This window comes from Malus domestica, chromosome 13, assembly GCF_042453785.1.
Source record: "Malus domestica chromosome 13, GDT2T_hap1".
In the NCBI taxonomy this organism is placed as follows: domain Eukaryota; kingdom Viridiplantae; phylum Streptophyta; class Magnoliopsida; order Rosales; family Rosaceae; genus Malus; species Malus domestica.
The window spans coordinates 14618794-14641675 of NC_091673.1; the positions used below are offsets into that span (position 1 = coordinate 14618794).

The 22882-nt window shown below is 36.6% G+C and overlaps 2 protein-coding genes across 2 annotated transcripts; both read left to right on the plus strand.

The window, feature by feature from the left end:
* The first annotated feature begins 15839 nt into the window (after positions 1-15839).
* LOC114820376 (NDR1/HIN1-like protein 10) lies at positions 15840-16520 on the plus strand. Its single transcript, XM_029090983.2, has one exon. It carries the CDS (start codon positions 15840-15842, stop codon positions 16518-16520), a length of 681 nt encoding a protein of 226 aa, XP_028946816.2.
* A 2630-nt stretch (positions 16521-19150) lies between these two features.
* Positions 19151-22789, plus strand: LOC103453056 (BTB/POZ and MATH domain-containing protein 2). Its single transcript, XM_008392588.4, has 4 exons — positions 19151-19949; positions 20466-20814; positions 21698-21977; positions 22331-22789. The coding sequence occupies exons 1-4, from the start codon at positions 19528-19530 to the stop codon at positions 22510-22512; spliced, it is 1233 nt and encodes a 410-aa protein (XP_008390810.3). The 5' UTR covers positions 19151-19527; the 3' UTR covers positions 22513-22789.
* Positions 22790-22882: the final 93 nt, after the last annotated feature.

Sequence of the window (22882 nt, forward strand, 5' to 3'; positions counted from 1 at the left end):
ATTACTAAGGAATGTTTTTATCAAAATATTTTTGCTTCTCATTTTAGGCAATTAGCAATAATTTTTTTGTGGACTTCCGAAAATCTGTTTCATGTAGCTTGGCAAGGAAATTTTGATGCATGGGTACTTTTTCTTAAAAACCTATCTTAAGAAGGGGTCCTTTTATAAATTTCACACGTGACCCCTAAAATCTCAAAGACGACCCTGGTTGTTATGCAATGCCTCCATGAACCTCCCTAAAAAGAAAGGTCTGTTGTAGCTTGTAAACATGCTCAACAAAATGTCAAAAACCAATGATTGCTTGAAGGTGTTCGGAAGAGCTACCAAATAATGCCAGTGAGTCCAAGAATTTTCCTACGGATGGGCGACGTGCAAAACTCCCAAGAATTTTAAACCAAAAATACTCATATAAATAATAAATCAAATTATACTTTTTTTATTTTTTTTATAGAGTGAGTTTGATTCCCATCGATTTTCTTTTCCTTGTCAAATTGTGAAATCCCGTCCCCGGAAATTCACTATTCATTACGTATCTTGTAATTTAAATTTGTATTTCACGTTTATGTTATTTTCATTAGTTAATTTTAACTCCGTTAGTTTTAAGAATTAAATTGATTAGTTATTCGGTTTGAATTTTCGTAATTAATCTTTAAAATTCGTTAACCTTTCGAAGTCACAATTAGTGTTTTCAAATAGATCTTGAAACCACGAGTCGTAGGCGAAAGCCATTTGTGAGTCTGGGTTATAGCGGTATAGCTGCAGACGTTTGAATTGTTATTTAAATTACGTTTGAATTGTTATTTAAATTTTAGTTTATAAATTAAGTAAACTCCCACTAGGTGGGAATTACTTTAGTCTAAAGAAGGCTTTTCAATTGCACTGTACAAATGAATAGTCTTTGGAGCTGAATTTCACTTGATTTACGAGGCTGCCATTGACTTTCTCTGATGCTGATCTTCATGCCGCATGTTGATGATCGTGGAAAGGCAGGGGTGCGATGGTCATTTTAGTTTGTAGGGTTTCAAACGGGTTGGGTGGGTTAGAGACTTTCATTTCCTTTCTTTCTGAGATGCAGTGGGACTCAGTGAGACCATGCCATTGGGAGAGAGAGACCGAGCGAGCAGAGAGAGAAGAAAGACACATAGGGAGAGAGATAGGGATTTGGTAAGAGGAAGGCATGCGGCTTGCAGGCAGATTGAGTCACATGGGGTGTACGATTCGAGGGAGAGGTAGACAGTGCGAAAGAGAGAATGGGAGAGGGAGGAGTAAGGATCGCTCGCTGAGGGTTTCGCAGTTGGGAGGCCATGATGATAGAGATAGGAGATGAAGAGGGAGAGAGGGAGTCAGAGATAGAGCGATAATAAGAGAATGAAAGGGAAGAGTGGAGATCTCAGCGCCATTGTTGCAGATCCTTGATCTTCTTCGATCCCATCTCTGTGTTCTTCTCAGCCTTTCACAGTCACAGCATCACTTACCCACTGACTCACTTACTCACTACAGGTACACCTCTTAAACTCCCTTTTGTATTCTTATCTTTCCTGATTGATGATTTAATTTGGGTTTTATTAATAGTTTAATTTGGAGTTTAATTAAAGGTTTAATTCAGGTTTTTAGTTGGGGGTTCAATTGAGGGTTTTACTTAGGTTTTGAATTAGGTGGGTTTTTGGTATTTCATCTCCCCAAGTTTTTCACTTTCATTGTGGATTGTTGGTTTTGGATTTAATTAGCTTTGGGTTTTTCATTTTTCTCAAATTCCCAGTTGATTAAGCTTCCAAATAAAAACCAACAAATCACCTAAAAAATTAGCTCCCATTTGTAATTTGAAGAGATTTGTTGGGTTTTGTTTGGTTGCCCTAGACAATGGATAATAAGGGTTCTGTTTGAATGTCTGCTTGCTCTGCCCTTGTTTCTTAAATGATTTGTGGGCTGCTGCTTCCATTATGTTTCCATTCAATTCTTTACAATCTTAGACTCTTTGATTGCATTGGTATGTGATATGTTGTTTTTCCCCCTCTATGCATTGTTCAGCTGAACGATGAGTACTCTGATGTGAAAAGAGATAACATCTCGAAGGCACTATGGTATGATTTATTTATTTTTATTCTTCCTTATGGCAAACCACTAATAGTAGGCTTTCACTGTTACTTGTTCAGTCCCTCTGATGCCTAAATTGTTCAATGCTATAATTCTCTGGGATTCTGAACTTTGTTATGTTCATTTTACAAGGGGGTATAACTTCTAAGATGATTTCTTCTGATTTTTGTTCTTGACATTGTTGCTAACACAAAAATTTCTGATTAAATTGATATTAGCTAATGACTATGTTCATATTAATATACAATGTTCTTTGTGGCTTGACTTGGACTAGGACTCTGACTCTCTGAGTGCACATGAGAATGCTTTTTCTCTAATACTTTTACAATAATTATAGGAAGTTGTAACTGGAACATGATAGAATTGTAAAGCAGTTCTGAATACCTCTTTTTTTATTATTAGTATGTATATATATAAAGGCTTGCCATACAAATTAAGGCACCTGAAGAGAAGGAAAATTGTACTTGGGCGTATGGGAAACTTATATTTTATTGCTCTATGTTTGCTTTTCCAAAGCAACAATTAAGATGGCAACAAAACAACGTGACATTTGAAGCTACATTGGATTTATGTTTCTGATGTGGTAAGTACATTGTTAGGACTATAGATTTGGATTGAACTCAATGTTGTCCATATATATAAATATATGTGTGTATATATATGTGTGTGTGAATATATGTGTGTGCAAATAGATTTATAATAAAGGGAAGATGGATGGATAGGTGTATGCTTAGTCCATAAGAGAAGAAGAGAAAACGAAAACCACAACAAACAACTCGCATTTAAAGCTCTTTTTCTTTTTCTCTTTTGACATAAATCTCTCTTTGTTAGATTGCTAGGGGGTTGCACTGTGTGAGGGCCATGTATGTTTTATTACGGTCGTATCTATAGATTTGGGAACTGGAGAAAATAAGTGGAACAAACCATTTGCATGGCAGAGGCCGTATATCATATATACCAATTGGATCTAATTAGTGTGTTGCCTAACAAATTGGTGGGTTGAGAACTGGGAATCTTTAAAGGAAATGCCTCATGAGACTTTTGATTTTAATATTTATTATTTAGCTATTGAAAGTTTGCAACTTTTTGTTGAGGTCTCAAAAAAGTTAGGACTGGTTCCTCTTTGTCTTGTACAGTGAGAAGTGAGAACCTTTAGTTAATGGGGTTTGTTTTTTATTCAGATTAATTTGGTTCATTTGCTGCTAGGACGGTTGCAATTTCAAGTAATTTTCTTTTTTTTGTGTATGTTATGTTAGTCATTTATGAATAAAATGCTAAACGACTTACATATTTGATTCAAATTTTGCATGTTTGTGATTTTTAGGATTGCACTCTTACTGTGCAGCATCTTCAAAGATACCAGGTGGCTGGACTAATTGTTTGCAAGTTTGTCAAATGTATGAGGAAGAAGGATTTTTACATGAAGTGTTGCACATAGATATTATTCAAAATTATACAACAATATAATTTGGGAGTTCTAATTCTTCTATTTTACTACCTGCATTGGAAAAGTTATTGATAGAAGTTTCTGATTGTTTACTATAAAAGGATCAAAGGACGGGACAACAAATATAAGATCGTATGGCTTTTGCAACCGTAAACTAAAGAGGTATTATAATCTATTTCTCTCACCAACTTTGATCCACAATTGCAAATTGTATAAATACAGTAACAAAATAGGTTTAGTGTGTGAACTTTGTTAAAAGTTTTTCATATTATAAATCTGGCAAATGTTTAATATGTGACCTATATATATCATTTATTCCTTTGTTTCTTACCGTTATAAATTATCTCATATGTAACAAATTTACAAGTTAACTACTTACACTAATACTATAATGAATCTTTAATAGACGCATCACAATTTTGTTGATAAGATTTGTACTTTTGTTAAACAGAAAAGCAGTGCTACTAATACCATTCACCAAAGTGCAAAATGATCAACAAATAATTTTGTGCTTCTTTTAAAGCCCCTTTGTAAGATTTCAAACTTTACTTCTAATTGTATCTTCTCTCTGTTTCTATGCTTTCAAAAAGTTTCAGTTTTTTGTATTCCTCCAGCCCACCAAACACAGTTTTCATTTGGAAAAAGAATTTACCTTTTGAGTAGGAGTTGTAGTCTTGGTTACTATTGTTTTAGTTCATGCTACTAATCATGCATTCGGTAGATTTATATATACAACAACGTTTAAATGCTAATCGATTACTAACATAATGCGGTCTTTACAGAAAAGCAGTGAATTCTCAAGAGGGGTTTCAATGTACATAAGAATTACAAGGTCTTATTAGCTATTCATAATTTTATATAATAATTTAGATAAAATATAATATATATACCCAAAAAAAATCTCTAAAATCTCTTTGTTTTGTTTCTTCTATGTGTAGCAGACGTCATCAACATGGAAGATGGCTAGCCAAGATTGGAAAGGTTACTGGAAATAAGGATCTCTATCTTGGGCATTCAGTAAGTGATTTTTCAAACTTTATTTGTGTTTTTTCATATCTAAAAAATTTCCTAATATTTTTAATATAATCAGTGAAACCACGATTTCATGTACTAGATAGCTACTAGGATGCTTGGTTTTTGTATGATTCCGATTATTTGAGGTATCTAGGTAAAGTTTTGTTCAAAGTAGGAAAATGAATTTAAACTCAAGCTTCTTTACAAGCTTTAGGAGAGATTTTAGTCTTATAATGATTAATAATTAAGATAAAATTAGGGTAATACATGTACTACACATATTGCTAACTATGCTAGACCAAAAGTATCATCATCACTGCTTAAACATACCAATCAGTTTACTTTTTGTGAACGTATATGACGACTGAGGGGTTTAACCTTCAATTGCAATCTCATTTGTAAAGCTTTTGCTATCATAACTGATACACTCGTGTAATTTTGTGTTTACACCATACTAAACAATATTTTTTTCATATGTTTAATCAAACTCTTATCTAATTTACATTTCATAGAGACAAACGTGCAAATATTTGATGACATCCTATAAAAAAAATTGCCAAAAAAAAGGTCATTTCCAACTAATGCAAAACCAGACTTCTTTCCCTGTAGAAAAACACTAGGTAAACACAATCTATCCTTATTTTGTTCACAATATAATTCTATTGTGATACAATTTTATTTCGTGTATGCATGTTATTTCTTTTCCCCATATTTTTCATATAATTTATGAGGAATGTATAGGAACGACAATGATCGAGTGTATTATGCAAGTCTCACCATATAAACTGTAAATTTCACATTATTGTTCCTCTTCCCCCCTCTCAAAACATAGTTTGGGTAGATTAACTAAGATATGTGTAGTTAATCTTTTTGTTTGTCTACAAGTCATGGTTTTGAACTTTTGGTTCTTGGTGACTAACAATGTAAAATATAATTAATGGGGTAGGCAGTGACACATATTTGGGCAGGGCTTGGAGAGGCAGACCCCATATGGTATATGCCTGCACCAGCACAACCAAGGTGGTTAATCTTGCTGGCTGGAGCAACGATAACCACCTTGAATGTAACAAGTAAGTAGATTATGTCAATTAAAACATGATTAAGCATTTTCATATAATTAGTTTGAGAGTTAATAATATAATTTGAAATTGCAGCTATGTGGCATGCGAAGAGTAGTTATATATATTCAGGGTATGGTTGCTGCCTCCACCAAATCCAAAAGTGTAGTTATATATATTTATATATATATATATATATATATATATATATATGTGGGTTCGATTACAAAATTATGTCGATTGAAAATGATACTTTATGTTATCATTTACTTGGTACATGAAGATGTTTCATTTTGAAAATGAAAGATAGACTATACTTGGAACAAAATTCTTGAGATTGTTGAGGTGTGCCTTTATAAAGCATATTCTCAGCTTTAATGCATTTTCAATCTGGTCTTTAATTTGTTTCAATTGGGCTCATGAAGTTTGATTACTCTTCATTTTCAATTGTACCAATTAGTGTCATAAAGTGGTTCAAAGAGCTCCAAGAGCTTGATTCACTCATTTTATACTTTTCATGTAAAAATTCTTTTAAAAAAGCCAAAACATCTTTCATTGTAAATAAATTTAACCATAGGTAACAATCTTTTATCTTTTCTTTTGGTTTTTTGTTGCATTGTTTAGGTGGTGAATTGCGTGGAAAATGGGGGAGAGGGGTACAATTTATTTAATTTTGAGCAAAATAGTAGCATTTAAGCTTAGTTGGTTAGTGAGGATTAGAGTCAATAAGGCGTCGTCTGTCTAGCTATATCTGAAATCTGAATTCATTGAATGATGAATGAGGTTGTAGTGAGAGAAATTGAGAAAGTCAAGGAAAGACGGTCCATATAGTATGTTGTATGTTTCGGGATATCTCAACATCTTAATTTATGCTCTCAGGTTGCTGAAAGTTTGTAATTTTACTTGCTACTTGATTATAAAAATGTAAAACAAAATCTTTACATGATTTACAAATTTCTATTTGATTTTAGATGTTTTTCCAGTGTAAGGCATATGTTACATGCATGTAAATGGTACAAATTGTTTTGGTTTTGGACAATAAGCTTTTGAGTTTTACAACCCTTGCAAGAGGATTGTGAGTCCAACAAATTTAGTGTTGGGGGATACAGTTTGGTTCTCCTTAATACATAATATAACAAAGGCCTAGAAATTTTCCTTCAAGGAATATGCAAATGTTTTTTGCGCATCTTGGCTTGCAGTTTGTATGAAGAGGCATTAGTGCGTGTTATCTGCATTGGTGCATTTGAGGGTGTGATTCTGTTCTTACCGCCTTTTTAGGTTTGAACATTTGTGCTTGACAACTTAGTTGCTCGAACAAGAACGTAACACTTTTTCTGTTTTTTGGTAATTACTAAAACAGTTGCTTAGCTTGTAGGACATATATTTTGCCGTCTTAACTGCAGGGGCAAAATATGTGTGAACTGTATGTTACTTCTGTTTCTTCTGTTTCTTCTGTTTCTTATGTTTCATACGGAAACATGGCTTCTGCATATTTTTGCCTTTGAACATTTGTGCTTGGAAAATTAGCTACTTGAACAAGTACAAATGTTCATACGGAAACACTTTCTATGTTTTTTTTATTAAGTGCTGAAATAGGTGTCTACCATGTAGGGCACATATTTTGCCATCTAAACTACACAATGTGTGTGAACTGCATGTTGTTTTTGTTTCTTCAGTTTCTTCCTACTAATTGTGCAATGTCTTTACATGTTAGTTCAGTTGAATGCATATAAAGCCAAGCTGCTTAACTTATCGATCTCATTCTCATGTGTCCCTCTGTTCATTTATGATTGTGTTGAATTTATTCAGGTTAAATGTGTATTATTCATGCAGTTATGGCTAAAACAATGGTTCCCGCCCAACGCGCGGGCTTATTTTCTAGTGAGAACTAATCAAGGGCTTGGTTTCAGCCCAATCAGTTAATGGGTTTAGTGGACCAATCAACTAGAAGGAGAAGGGACCAATCAACTAGAAAGAGAATGGACTAATTAGAAATTAGAAAGGAAGGCAGCAACTAATCAGGAGAAGAGAGAGAGACCCCAAATTTCTCGTCTACCATCCCCGTGCAGCAACCCGTTTCTGACCGAGCGATTTCCAGCCACTTCCACCATTTTTTCAGGTGATGTTCACCCATCCAGCACCTGCAACCTCTTCCATAATCCCTCATCTACCTTATTTGCCTAGATTTTGTTATGAACTTAGGATTTAGTGATTGGCTTAATCACTATTAAGGGTTTAATATTGGATTTCTTAGGCTTATTCTTGTTAATTAGTGAAGTGTATTAGAAATGCCCGCTGGCACTAAAGGTGTAGAAGTCTATAAAAGGAGCTGAGCTCCCTTTATTGTAGCAGATCAGAATTTATACAAAAGAAATATAAACAAAAAATAATTCAAGAGCTCTGCTCTCTTTCTTCATTCCCCCTTCATCTCCATCCTTTATGTTACTTGTAGGTTGATTAGGGGAATTGAGAATTGGATTGTATCAATGGTATCATCTTTCTCGAATCCTGGCTTTCCTTCTGTGCACACCCACCCACCTACGTTTTCTGCCATGGTTGCTACAAACGAGGATTTGATTCGTGGGACCGTGAATGCTCTATTCGCACCCTTTCTTGCTAAGATCCGTTATGCCCATGAGTTGGCTCTCAACGTTGAGGGAGACTCCACTCTAACCCCTATGATCGCTATCAGCGATGGGGGAGATTTTGATCCAGCTTCGACGTGTTCCAAGGAAGCTGAATCGATCGAGGTCGGTCACCAAAAACCTCGAAATGGAGACAGCAACCCACTGCAAATTCTGTTGACAATCCACGACCATTCCATTTCGTTATTGCTCTCATCTTCATCGATGTTATGAACACTGGCAAATTCGACCGTCAAGCCACACTCGAACAACTCCACTGCATCTACAGTCTTGCTTTCGGAATCGAAAACAATGACCTCTGCTTCACAGCTACTCCATAAACACTCGTTCTCCGTTAATACAAAAACTGACATGATGTAGTTCTTAAATTGAGTATCATTTTAGAAAATTCGGAGCTAAATTCCCTTCCCTTTTGATTGATAACTATAGTGCATACCTGAAAGATAAATTTGGATGGGTTAGTTGGTATGTTGTGGGTAAATTTGTGAGGAAGGATTTTGGTGCATGGAAATTGTTTGATGAAATTCCATACTCAAGTTGCTATGCTGTTCTCAATTGTGACATGTGTTACTGCAATGGCATTCGCGATAAGGGTAGAGGCTCTAAATTTGGCAAAATGCAATTGAAGATGGCAGTGGCTCAAATAAAACTGCTGAGTAACAAGAGGTAGGCGGTGGTGAAGCCAATGAGGTGTGGCATTGCCTTGCTCCTACAATCTGGTCAAGATGCCACTGCTCGAATCGAGGTTAAACATGTGTTCAGAGAACATAAAATTTTGTCTGCCAATGAGTTCATTGAGCTCTTCTGTGAATTAGTAGTATTTAGACTTTCTATCATCACAAAGCAAAGGGAATGTCCGCCTAAGCTCAAAGAGGGAATTACTAGCTTAATCTTTGCCTTTTCCAGGTGTTATGAGGTTTCTGAACTAATCGCAATAAGGCATATTTTTTAGGAAAAGTATGGTAAATATTTTGTATATGCAGCTATGATGTACGTCCTAGCTGTGATGTGAATCATATGATATGGTGTGAAAGATGACATATGCAGTTTGTAGACTCAGCATCAACTGCTAAAGCAGCTGCAAAATCTACCAGTGATGCAATGGCTGCTGCACAAGTTGCTGCATATTTTGGCCAACACAGACTGCAATCAGGACATTGATATTGTATCTCTCAAGAAAATAAAAGAAGATTCCCCATTGAGTTTGATAGTTTCTTTACGATCGATATGTGAGGGCAGATTTCAATCTCTTGACCAGTTTCTACCTCGTGAATATTGTATATCTCTTGCTAACAATATAGAAAGTCAAGTCAAGTTGAGGAAGGAAGACTATTCTCAACTCTTTTCTAACGTGCATAAATTTGATGTGATTTCCAAATTGAACAATATGGTTTCTGCAATTCCTGTGATGGTTACACAGTCTGATGAACTTAAGCTTAAGTTCGATGAAGGGTCCATGATGAACAAGCTTTGTCTTGTGAATTTGGGTGGCAATGAGAGTCTAGCAAAAACTACAGTTCACGGGGAAAGCCTTAAGGAAGCTCAACACATCAAGAAACCTCTTTCAGCTCTTGGGGAAGTGATCTCAACTTTGTCAAGAATTAAGGCTTTAAACCGATTGGGACATGTGGACGAAGAGAATGCCAATGCTATATTCCTGTCTGAGAATGTAGTGGACCTTAGTGATTCTATTGAAGATGAAGTCAAGTGGGTAGAGAATTTGATTAGAGGAATATTTGCAGGAAATATATTTGATCTTGGTTATGTACAGCTTGCAGAAATTTTCTCAAATGAGGGAATGTCATTTTCAGTTAGTTGTCAAAACCTTGTCCCTCGACCTTGGGACTTGGACTAGGCAATGGTTGTGTGTGTGAGATTTGCGTGCGAGCAGTCAGGTGCATTAGACCATGGAAAAATGGTGTACTTTACCTACTCTACAAATTCATTTGAAAATGAAGCTGTGGTTGCTGAGATTGTGCGGAGAGGTGGTGGGGCTCTTCGTTGTACCAAATTACAAGGAATGTCAACGTCCATTGATGATAGAAGGATCCATGAGTATCTGTTGATGGTGGGATTCACGGGGAATTCACATGTTACGAATGCACAGCTGGATCTTTATGCAAAGAGTGAAGCCAATATCATTACTGGGATTTCTGATATTGCCATAAAGATAACAATACAGCATTGGATCAATTTTGGTACACCAACATGTACTGCTGTCAAGAGCTATATTTCCTCGACTAATCTTAAGACATCCTCAGTGCATTCAAGTTGTGTGAGGCAACCAAAATTTATTTTGTGCACTAGTGGGTATCTTTCAGCCTTCACTTCTACATACTCAACATTACTTATTGGGACTGAACCTCACTCCAAGAGAGTCAAGGTTACATGGGAAGTTCTGTCCGATGTCCTTCATGATGCGAATAAAAAACATAGGTGCGAATCATGTTCACAAGTTCAGACCATCCCTATCCAGTGGGTTATATTCGTGCAACTTCACCAGCATGCTTCTCCCAAACCCACAATTTTCTGTCTGGAACAGCTGATCTTGAAGCATGGTACTGTTGCTAGTGCCATAGAGAGTCAAGCATTGGTGATTGAGAGTTTGCGAATGGGATGAATCAGAAACAAAACAGTAGGGTGAATTACATACAATCAAGGCTTCATTTTGTTATGAAGTTCTCTGCAAAAGAAATTGCTTTTGATTAGCATTTTCAACATGCACTACAAGGTGGAATTGACTAGTTTGTGGGTGATGCATTGGCTAAAGTTGTCAAGCTGATACTCTATTTTCAGTACAAGGAAGGCAAGTGAATGGGTGCTTTTGAGAATCTATTTTTTCGAAGGGAACTACCATTGAAATGTTTTAATGTTGACCAGCAGGGCAATGGTTGCAGTTGAATTGAAAACATGTCATTTCACAAGTGTGGCGCTGTAAGTTCTTATGCTTCATAATTGGTGGTCTTATGCTTCTTCCTTAGCTCCCACTGTTGAGCCTTCAACCACCTTGTTACTAAGCACAGAGGAAGGTCTAGTTCAGAAACCATCCCTACAAGTAGTATTGGCTCAACTGATTTCTCACCTTCATTCCAAGAACTACAAATTCACACTTCGTTTGCAAGACTCCTTAGTTGAATTTCACTGCAAACAATTCCAGATTCCAAGTGCTAATCTTAACCTTGAGGACAATGTTGTTTTTCAAGGGAACGGCAATGTTATGAACTTAGGATTTAGTGATTGGCTTAATCATTATTAGGGGTTTAATATTGGATTTCTTAAGCTTATTCCTGTTAATTAGTGAAGTCTATTAGAAATGCCAGCTGGTACTAAAAGTGTAGAAGTCTATAAAAGTAGCTAAACTCCCTTAATTGTAGTAGATCAAAATTTACACAAAAGAAATATAAACAAACAACAATTCAAGAGCTCTACTCTCTCTCTCTCTCTCTCTCTTCATTCCCCCTCCCTCTCTATCCTCGGTGTTACTTGCAGGTTGATTAGTGGAATTAAGAATTGGATCGTATCAGATTTAAGGATTTTTAAGTCCAAAACCGTGTAAAACCATGTGGGTGAACCGTGGAGTTTTGACAGCGATTCTGCCGTTCTCGTGAGTCTCACCACCCACTACCACCCTTAATCAACTCCCCTTGGACCCAGGAACAAGACCCAACTAGTTGTAGGGGTGTCAGAGCACTGAGGAAGGAGAATCGAAGCTCACTCATTCTAGGGTTTTCGACAGGTTTAAGAGAAATTGGAGCTTTTCCCGGTCAAATTGGACTTGGCCACATGTCTAAAACTTACTATACTCATTAAGATCTTCATTCCTGTAAAATTTGGGAATTTTTGGAAAAAAATGAATTTCCTGCTAGTCAGGGCGCCCAGCCCCTACCTTTGAACAACAATTCAACTTCTCTTAAAATTTTATTGTGAGGAACCTATTGAAGCTGTGGTTATATGAATTATTGAAGGAATTCTAAATGTGGGCTTATACTTTGTTTTAGGCTGCCATAGAGCGTGACGCCTTGATTCTCTTGCTAGGGTGCGTTAGCGCGGACCCTAGTTGAGTTACTTTAATATATGTGATATAGTTATTACCCTGAAAACTCCCGTGCTAGGATACTTTGTGGATATAGCATGGATTTCTAAAATATGTTTTATGCTAAATAATTGTTTATATAAAGTGTGCCATCGATCTACTTTATGAAATGTTATGTGACTTGGATATTTAAATTGTTTATGAATTGTGTTTTAAAATATGTATTTGATTGTTTGATAAATGTGAGGGCTAGTAGATGACCGTTACCCTGGTGTCACGGGGTTAGGTGACACTGAGTCTGCACCATGTAGCAGTGGTACATGGATGGTCCTGCTTGGTTAATCCGCGATAGGGGACCATACTATTTATGGATCGTGCTTGGTTAATCCGTGATAGGCAATCCTTATATCTTTGGTATGGCCATACACACACTTAGGGATGATCATGCTTGGTAATCTGCGATAGGTGATCACTGCCTAACAGATGCGTATGAGTGACTTTGCTTGGTTAATCCGCGATAGGGGTTCACTGCCTTCTTGGTTATTGCAGGGGCGGCTCTGCTTAGTTAATTAATGATAGGAGGCCACTTCCTGCTTGGTTACTTATGTAGGCTTCGGATGAACTGCATCACTCTAGCCTTAGTTTTTAGTGTTTTTGTGAACTATAGTTTTGAGAACCTTGTGTTTTGATTTAGAAAAGTTGTTGGATGTCGGGGTGACTCATTCGGAGAGTTCAGAGACTTGATATTGATTCTTACGAATGAATTATATTCGAGGTTTATAAACTATGACTAATGGTTGGTTTTATTATTATTATCACATACTTTGCATTATTGTCACTCACACGAGCTTTGCAGCTTATCCGGGTTGTTGTTTGTCCGGTGCACCATTCCGATGGTGTAGGCACTGATCATACAGGTGACAGGTCTGAGTAGATTCTGAGAAGTCTGTAGGTGGGGGTAGCAGCGCAGTTATCATAAACTTGGAGCGTTAGGTTACCCTTTATCCTCTCTTGTACTTTCTTTTTTTGGACTTTCTTTTGAGCACCTCGGACTTGTTCCAAGTCTAGCGAGGGTTATGTTTCTTTTTGAAGTGTACATATTTGTAAATATCTTGTGGATGACCTAGCCACCCTCATAATTATTTTGGGTTATTTGTTAGAGTCGTATTTCATTCCGTAACTTATGACATATTCAACGAACGTTACTTCCTCTTATCATGTGTCGATTCTCGACATATGTCGGGGTCGGGGCGTGACATAAATAACTATTTAACCGACTAATGTTATAGCTCTACTAAAATAATAACGATAATAACTAGTCTTTGATGATATCCCGCATTGGGCAGAGACAGTAAAAAAGAAGAGACTAAATATCATAACTCCACTCCAACTAATACATAAACTTTTTGTGATAAAATCTTACATCTGAAAAAAAAAGTTGCAAAACTACAGTGAGTGCATTGGATGCACTTGAGTTTTAGTTTTCTTTTTTCTTTTTCTTTTTTTTTTCTATCGGCCTTCACCCACAACTATTTTTCCCTTGATTCCTCTATCTTTTTCCTTCTCGAGCTCAAAATAAAATCTCAATTAAACACAATACCTAAGTTAATCTTTTATGATTTATTGAGCCTAGTGTTAATCTAATTTTGAATACACTAAGTACGAGTGTACAACTTGCTATACTTTCATTAAGGATTGTGAAATTCATTTTCCACTTTTGACAAAAGATCTCCTTTATTCTTGTTTGTTGTGTGTTTAACTCATAATCTTGGTGTATAATACGACCTTTTGGAAGTACGATAACAAATCATGCACAATATAAATGAAAGTATGATCAACTTCTAGACGCTTATTTACTATGACCTCAACAACAACAAAGTCTTTTCCTACTAAGTGGGGTCAGCTAGATGAATCCTAGAATGCCATTCCACTCGGTTATGTGCCACGTCTTCCGTTAGATCCAAATACTCTTAAGTCTTTTCTTAGAGTTTCTTTTAAAGTCTTCCTAGTTCTTAGAGTTTCTTTTAAAGTCTTCCTAGGTCTTCCTCTACCCCTTTGGCCCTGAACATCTATTCCGTAATCGCATCTTCTAACCGGAGCATTAGTAGGCATTCGTTTCACATGTCCAAACCATCGTAACAGATTTTCTCTCATCTTTCCTTCAATTTCGACTACTCCTACTTTATCTCGGATATCCTCATTCCTAATCTTATCATTTCTCGTGTGCTCACACATCCAATGAAGCATTCTCATCTCTGCTACACCAATTTTATGTACGTGTTGATTGTGGATGCAAATTTCTTCCTCCTCGATCTTGGACGATTTTGCACCTACAAAACAATTAACACCTTAGGTTAAGGCCAAGAGCCTCACGCGCCCACGATGAATGGGGGGGCTTTGGCCGAAGAACCTCCGATGCTAAAGTTAGAATTTAGAGAGAAAGAGTGTTTAGAGAATTTTGGGATTTTTGCCAAAGTGTTGGAATTAGCTTTTTGGTGAGAATGGGAGTATATTTATAGGGATAGGAGGTGGCTAGGGTTTTTAGGTTTAATTTAGGTTTAATTAGCCAATTTATTATGATAAATTTGCTAATTAAACATAAAGGGAATAAATGGATGGTTATAGAATCAATTAGCTAGCTTAATTGGGGTAGTAAAGTGGGAAAAGATAGGGAAGGTAGAAAGCTTAAGGGGATGGCCAGCCATGTGATGTTTTAGGGTTGAATTCGTTGTATTTTGTGGTTATTTGGATATAATGGATGGTTTAATTGAGAATTAATGGGTTAATTAGGCAATAAACCCATTAATTAGCCAATTAACATAATTTAAAAGGAATGTGTTTGGGAATTACCTTGTAGAAAGGATTTGATGAGATGGACTTTGAATTGTTACCTATTTTGGGCACTTCTGTCTTGGTTGAAAGAGGGTTGCCCGCTGCTTGCGCGTAGGAACCTCGTTGTACTGCAAGGGTATTTTTTTCCTTTTTGTCCAAAAAACCCACGTGTCGCCTTGTGAATATTTTTGGCTCCACATGCTTCACTGTCCAACATTCTGTGCCATAAAGCATTGCTAGCCTTATTGCCGTCCTATAAAATTTTTCCATTTATTTACTACGACCCCATTGTTATAAAATTCTGCCTCCACCATAGATTGTGCAGGTGGTAATTAATAAATTAGTGACAATATCGGTGTTGTTGAAAGTGGGCCTTTGACCTGTCTCTCTGATAATTTGATAGTCTCTCCCATATGCTTACACGTGTAAGAAATTAGTTTTTATGTTAAATCATGTTTTTTAGGTTTTTAATATAAAAAACTGATTTATATTTTCTTGTTAAAGAATTGGTCAAAAAAGGGAAGCCACACGTAAACCACCCACTACAAAGTCCACGTATGAGAATTGTCTTTGTAAGACCTAGTCCTACTACACGCATTAGAAATGTCTTTGTAAGTCGTGTGTGTGTGTATATTAACGCCCAGCCTCGTTTCTCATTATTCAGTCCAGTTTTCGCAACAGTACCCTCTTTATTCTCTCTTTCATATATCTTAGCCATGGGAGTAGCCATGTCTGCAACTTATACTCCCATATCTACAGGTAAAAGTTCAGACGACTGCGAGAATCCCGATTCCTTACCCATTTCTGCAACTAAAAGCTCTCTGTTATCAGCGTGCGATAAAATCTTTTGGGTCTTGATGCTTGCTCTTTTTCTCATAGCTTTTGCTCTTCTCATTGGGCTCAGGGTGTCGTCGTCCGAAATAAGTAGTTCGGGGTACAAATGCCCCGACTTCACCATCAACGGCGCTCATCTCACCCAGTTCAATTACACCGGAAGCAACCGTACTCTCTCCTACAACCTCGCCCTCAACATCACCCTCACAAACCCCAAGAAGAAACTCTTCCTCGAGTTGATTGACGTCAAAGTCAGTGCATACTATCAAGACAAGAGAATTGGGCAGGTGACTTTGATGGATCGGTCGATGTCGTCGACACCCAAGAACACAACCATTTTTCAGAATGTAGTCGTTCAAGGGCACGATATGTTGTTCGAGCAATTTCAATCTGTGACCCGCCCTGCAGCAGCTGAGCTTTATAGTATCGACGTGGTCATTGCTTTCCAGGATAGGTATACTGTTCATCGGGGTGAGGTCATCTACAATCTGAGGCTTCCTTTGAGTTCCAATGGAACATATTGGGATGCTGACAAGACTACAAACTGCCCCATATATATATAGTTACTAATTTGTTATATTGCGTCTGATAAGAGGGAGGCTAATATCAAATTAATTCAACTAAATATGCATTAAATGAGAAATTTGTTGTTTGAAATAAAAAATTGGCTAAATCTCATTTCTGGTTCCTGTAGTTTAGTTGTTGTTCACTTTTGGCTCCCGTGTTTTTAATTGTCTCAATGTAAATCCTTATATAGTTTAGTAAACGATGCAATTCAAAGATATTTTAATGAAATGTGCCACTACATGGGCATTCTAGTCATTGCAAGAAAAATTAGGACGCCTTCATCTCCTTTTGGCGTGTTTAATAAATTGGAAAACAATAAGGAAGAGATCAGAATGCTTTATTCTATAAGGCTATTGTTGGGACATAAAATATTCGGACTAACATGAATACGTCATGTGTACAACTTATCAAATATGATTATTCTGTCCTTAACAGCATACACAAACTATTAGTCAAACTTAATAGGCCACATTCTCTACGAAGGCCTTAAAAGCCCACAATCAAGGCCTCCATGCCCAATTCATCGTCAATTGTCCAACTCGATCGCCATGTGACATACATAGATTACCCTCATATGCAATGGGTTTGCCTATCCGTATCTTAGCAAAGCAAGACTATTTGAAGCATATTCTCGAAATCTCAGGAATATTCCTCAATCGGTTTGCATACTAGGTAACACTCTGCTAACGGGTTCAAAGAATCTAGACGCTAAGGTTAACTCCTCAATTCTCTTTAAATAGCCAAGGTAGCCACTTTAGTCTGGTAATCAAGAACTTTCACCATGCCCTTATTGCTTCCTACAGTTTTTCTGACTTAAGCATCAAAGACCCTTTGGATAATACCACCCCGATGTTGGTCTAACTCCGTTTGTCTCTTTTCTTTGTGTGTGTATGTTTTCGTCAATTCAATCCCGGGGGAATATTGGTCCCCTTTGTGACTTAATTTGTTTTCTAATTATTGGTATTTGTTCAAGGAAGAATTTGCTCCCATGGATGCTTTATATCAGACCATACAAGTAGTATTTCCATGTTTCCCTTGCCTACTTTGTGTTCTCAATATATATATATATAGCTTTGTTTAGCTACTGGCAAGATAATCAGAAAAGAATTGTGGCTTTGTTTAGAGTTTTTGCTGGGTTGATGTGGATGTTGTGCAATTGCATAGAATAATGCTAGAGAGATTAATCTTATAGATAAAATTTTGTAAACTAAATGATATGAAAGTTGATGATTGAATTATTACTTAAGCATTGATAAACGTGCTCATTCCTATTGATAACAAATCATTTTATTTGCAAATTTTGTTTACAAATTTACAAATGGATGGAAAATGTTAAATGTCCTTGAATTGCATCATTTACCAAATTACAAGGATTGACCAAAAAGGAACTTGAACTAAACTATTACAGGGACCAAACGTGAGATTTGGCCTTAAAATTTCTTTCCAAATTTGTTTCTACATCAGTTACAAACTTTCAATTCCAAATTCAACATACACGACTAAATTACGGGTTTGTTTGCATGTGTTTTTAAAATAACTGAAAGCGTTTTTAGAGAAAATGTTTTTTGATTCCAAAAGCATTTTAAGTGTTTTTAAAAAAAAAAAAACTAGTTTTGTGATTCTTCCAAGTATCACTTTAAGTGTTATTTCAAGTTTTACTAACATATTTACTAAGAATTGTTTCCAAAAATATTTTCACCAAAAACGCTTTCATTCATTTTAAAAGTACATCCACATTCTTCTTTCAAAAATTAAAATAGAAAGGCTAATTATATTAACACCCCACAAATTGTTGAATAAACCTCACAAACTTAATACACCCCACATTTGCTTTTTCACTTAAAGACTATCTTAATACACCCCACTTACTTTCCCATAATACCCTCACACTCCACATTTTTAATATACATCTTATATTTTATACATACACCCCCACATTTCTCAAATCTTATAACACTCATTTTTAATTTTCAGGGATTGAATCTAACCATATGAACACTAAAAGATGAAATGAATATAGAAGTTTAAATAATGCAGCAAACGCAAGATTAAATAATTATCGGTGTCATCGAAATCACTAAAACAATGAAACTATGAAGTCTTACCTCATGTGAAGCTCTTGAAACATCGATTTCATGTTCCATTCATAAAAAACAAATTTTCTTAATCAACATGTTTGATAGTTTAGAATATAAATAATACGCTAAAAGTGATTTGTGATGTATTTATAAATCTTTAATTTTTTTTAAACCTAATAAGGTCAAAATTGTCATTACATAGTAGAGTAAATAAGTCATTTAATATTAAATTTTAATATGAGGTGCATTCAACATTTTGTGGGATGTTAATGTAAAAACCCAATAGAAATGCTAGGGATACTTTCTCAAAATTGAAACTTTGAATTTTAACACAATATTTTATAATGTGGTCACATAAATGAAAATTAAACCGTGAAGTAACATATAGTTTATAGTGAGTCCCGCTCTGAGAGAGTCTCATTAGGAATTCTCAAATTAAAAAGTATTTCCCACATGAGAAAATGAGTGTTAATGTTATTCTGATTGTTATATCTTTAGTTGCTTATTTTATTCACATATTTAATTGCTTAATCAATGTTATTCTGATTGTTATATGTTTGTCGTCTTGTTTCCTAAAAGTAAGAACTCGAACCTCATTCCAACCATATAAAAACAATTACCCCCACTCGACCGGAATCAAAATATTAATCTCACCACCGTCATCACCATTCACCGCCAACCCACCACAAACCCACATCGCCGCCGCCGCCGCCGCCCGCCAATTCTGTTCTCTCGCTCCAACCCTTCCGATCCTCAATTTTGGACCACCAACTCCAACCCCAAAACCCCCCAATTTTACACCCCAACCCTGTTCAATCAAAACCCTAATTCCAAATACAATCCAACCCCTTTAACAATTTCCCTCCCTGAGAAACCCCAGAACATCAAAATCGATCCTTTTCGCGCCACCGGCCAGTAATTGTTAATGGACAGAATCGGGGTCCGCAATGAAACTCTAAAACACAGCTCGTCCCCACCGCCGCTGGCTCCGCCGGTTACGTGCTCGACGTCGTGCACGGAGACCGTAAATGGGTGCCACGAGTTTAAGATCAGTGGGTACTCCCTTGCCAAGGGTATGGGAATCGGTAAGTACGTCGCCTCCGATTCGTTTGTGGTGGGTGGGTACACGTGGGCTATATATTTCTACCCGGATGGCAAGAGTATCGAGGACAACGCCGGGTATGTGTCGGTGTTCATAGCTCTGGCCAGCGAGGGCACGGACGTCAGGGCGTTGTTCGAATTGACGCTTTTGGATCAGAGCGAGAGGCAACGGCACAAGGTGCATAGCCATTTTCTGAGGATGCTCGATGGCGGTCCTTATACGCTTAAATACCGCGGAAGCATGTGGTATGCATTGTGAATTACTCTTTCGATGTATACTTTTGTTTAAGTTGTATGTATATATGTCTATTGGACTCTGATTGCATATTGTGTGTTTAAAAGTGCGAAAAATTTCCTTGAATTAGTTAAACGAATGATGTTGTAGGTTTGAAGTTTAACCATTTTAGTTCGACTTCCGCCACAAACTTAAAGCTCCTTGAATGCAATTCGGAGATAAAATACCTCATAAAATTTGTTTAAATTTAAAGAAAGTAAAAGACCAAACAGTATTATCTTCTTTTATATGGTCTCGTCTGACAACTGGATAACTACTTCAAGTTTTGGCCATTGTTTACAGAGTGTATTATGTACTTCATGTTTTGGCAAAGCTGTCATTAGCATTGTTAGTGAGCATTGCAAAACACCGTAATTGTTTGGGCCTGGATTTCCGCAAATAAATATAGTGTATACAACATAAATTGTTGCCTGTAATGTTGCGGGTGAAAAACATAACTGAGTAGGTTCAACTTTTGGATGTTGCAGGGGTTATAAACGCTTCTACAAAAGAAGTCTTTTAGAGGGATCGGACTACCTTAAAGATGATTGCCTTATAATAAAATGTCGTGTTGGTGTTGTTAAGACGAATACAGAAGGACCTAAAACATACAATATAGCAGAACCACCTTCTAATATCGGCCAGCATTTTGGTAAGCTTTTAGAAAGTGGGAAGTTGACTGATGTAAGTTTCAAAGTTGACGAAGAAGTATTTGCTGCCCACAAAGTGGTGCTCGCAGCACGCTCACCTGTGTTCAAGGCACAACTTTTTGGTCCATTAAAAGATAAAAACACTGATTTCATAATAGTTGAAGACATTGAAGCTCCCGCATTTAAGGTACTCTCGCTCTCTCTGTATGAAGGCTTCTCCTCCGCCGCATGTTTTGTTCCCCCCAGCAAAAGCGTTAAGAGGTGTATAACTGTTAAAATGAATGGGCAATATGCTTTGATTTTCGTTTTTGACGCATATGGCTGAGAAGTCAGTTTCAAACTTTAGCAGAAGTTTGATTGTCCCAAAGAAAGTGTTCATGTTATGGTAAGAAGCAGGACATTTCTACAGGAAGCACGAACTAGGAGATCATACACAAGAATTTTTTCTGTCTTTATCACCTATTTAGTAAAGCTGTTCATGCCTTTTTTATGACTTTATTTTGTTGTTTATATGGATTGGTGGGTGTGCTTAGGGATAAATACTCTCTTCTTCAATTCAAATTACAATCTTAGATCATATAGTAACAGATGATAAAGGAGATGTCATTTTTGTTTCTTAGCTTATTTTGACTGCAGACTTCAATGTGTAAAAGAGAATTAGTTTCATTGTGGCTGATTATACATGGTACCTATATTGCAGCTCTTTTTTGTTCTAAAATGTGAGTTTTTATTTGCTGAAGGATAGGAAGTTCATAGTAATGCAACCTTCAAGTGTGTATCTGATGGAGCTAGGTGTTTTGTTTTTGCATTATGGCATTGTTCAGCTATGAAACATATGTATTAACTTAATTCAAATATTTAATGGAAACGTATCTACCAAGTATTTCATTGTGTTACTTCTGTCTTTGTTATTTTACTGCATATTTAGCACTAGCATTGACAATGCCCTGTTCCCTCTTCAATACATCTTTTATGCACAGAAGACAGTTGCTAACAGTTTGATTGATATCTGCTATTCTAGTAAAGGGAACATATGAGTTTGATTGATTTCTTGTTTTGGATTTCTGCAGGTATTACTTCACTTCATCTACTGGGATTCTCTACCAGACATGCAAGAGCTTGTGGGCCTGCTAAATTCAAGCTGGGCGTCTACAGTAATGGCCCAACATCTTCTGGCAGCGGCTGATCGCTATGCCCTCGAGAGGCTCAAACTGATGTGTGAGGCTAAACTTTGCGAAAATGTTGCCATAAATAATGTTGCAACAACGTTAGCCTTGGCAGAGCAACACCAATGTGAACAACTTAGAGCTGTATGCCTCAAATTTATTGCAGTGCCTGAAAATTTAAGAGGTAAACTTTTTTCTTTAACTGATTTGTTCCGACTGTTAATATTTCTAGACAGCTATTTTTTAAAATAGAAAAATCGTCCATTGTTGGTCTCCCAGTGTTCCTCGATTCTTCAATATCTTCTTTTTCGTTCAAATATGAGTGAACTTCTCATGCATATTGGGGAGGGGACTTCCATTTTGTGGTGGTTTGGGTTTGGTTTTGAATTAAAGAGGCTTCACTTGTTGGTTGGAAAATGAGAGCTTCTCGGGCATATATTTTTCTTTTCATTTACCCTAATAATGCGGATTGAATGTCTGTGTTGCTATCTGCTGAATAACTTTATATTGACAAGAAAGCTGGTAAATTGTTTTCAGCTGTGATTGAAACTGATGGATTTAACTACTTGAGGGAAAGCTGCCCTTCAGTCATCACTGAGCTACTGCGTTACGTTGCAAGTAGTGGTGATCATTCTTTTTTTACTTCTGGGTACGGGAAAGGGAACTTATTAGACAGCACTGATGGGAATGGAAGGCGGGTTAAGGCAAGGTTGTATTGATTTGGAAAATAAGCAATTAGAAGAATAAAATAAAAACGAGAGCTTTCTACGTTGCATATTTTGTACTGCACTGAACAAGACCCTGCTAATTCTTTGAAAAGAAGGATTAGTGTTTAGTTGGTTTTTTGTTTGTTTGTAATATCTCGTGTTGTCTGTTGGTGATGTAGTTTGTAAACCTCGGATGATAGCTGGCTGTAGCATGTGTGCATTTTTTCTTGGTCCAGATTGGAGTTGTCGTTTTTATAGATGATGAAAAATGGCAGCATCTTTACTATGATCACTTTTTCTACCCTGTCACCCCTCTCGTGTGATTGAATATGTAGAATTTACGAAGTTACGTCATTCGATTTCGTCAGCTTTGACACTATAT

What these genes read in the sequence shown, in the direction of transcription:
- LOC103453056 (XM_008392588.4), top strand. Translation starts at nt 19,528, where the DNA reads ATGGACAGAATCGGGGTCCGCAATGAAACTCTAAAACACAGCTCGTCC. An exon ending in TTGAAGCTCCCGCATTTAAG is followed by an intron (nt 20,815 to 21,697) that starts GTACTCTCGCTC and finishes GGATTTCTGCAG; the next exon opens with GTATTACTTCACTTCATCTA. An exon ending in AGTGCCTGAAAATTTAAGAG is followed by an intron (nt 21,978 to 22,330) that starts GTAAACTTTTTT and finishes AATTGTTTTCAG; the next exon opens with CTGTGATTGAAACTGATGGA.
- LOC114820376 (XM_029090983.2), top strand. Translation starts at nt 15,840, where the DNA reads ATGGGAGTAGCCATGTCTGCAACTTATACTCCCATATCTACAGGTAAA.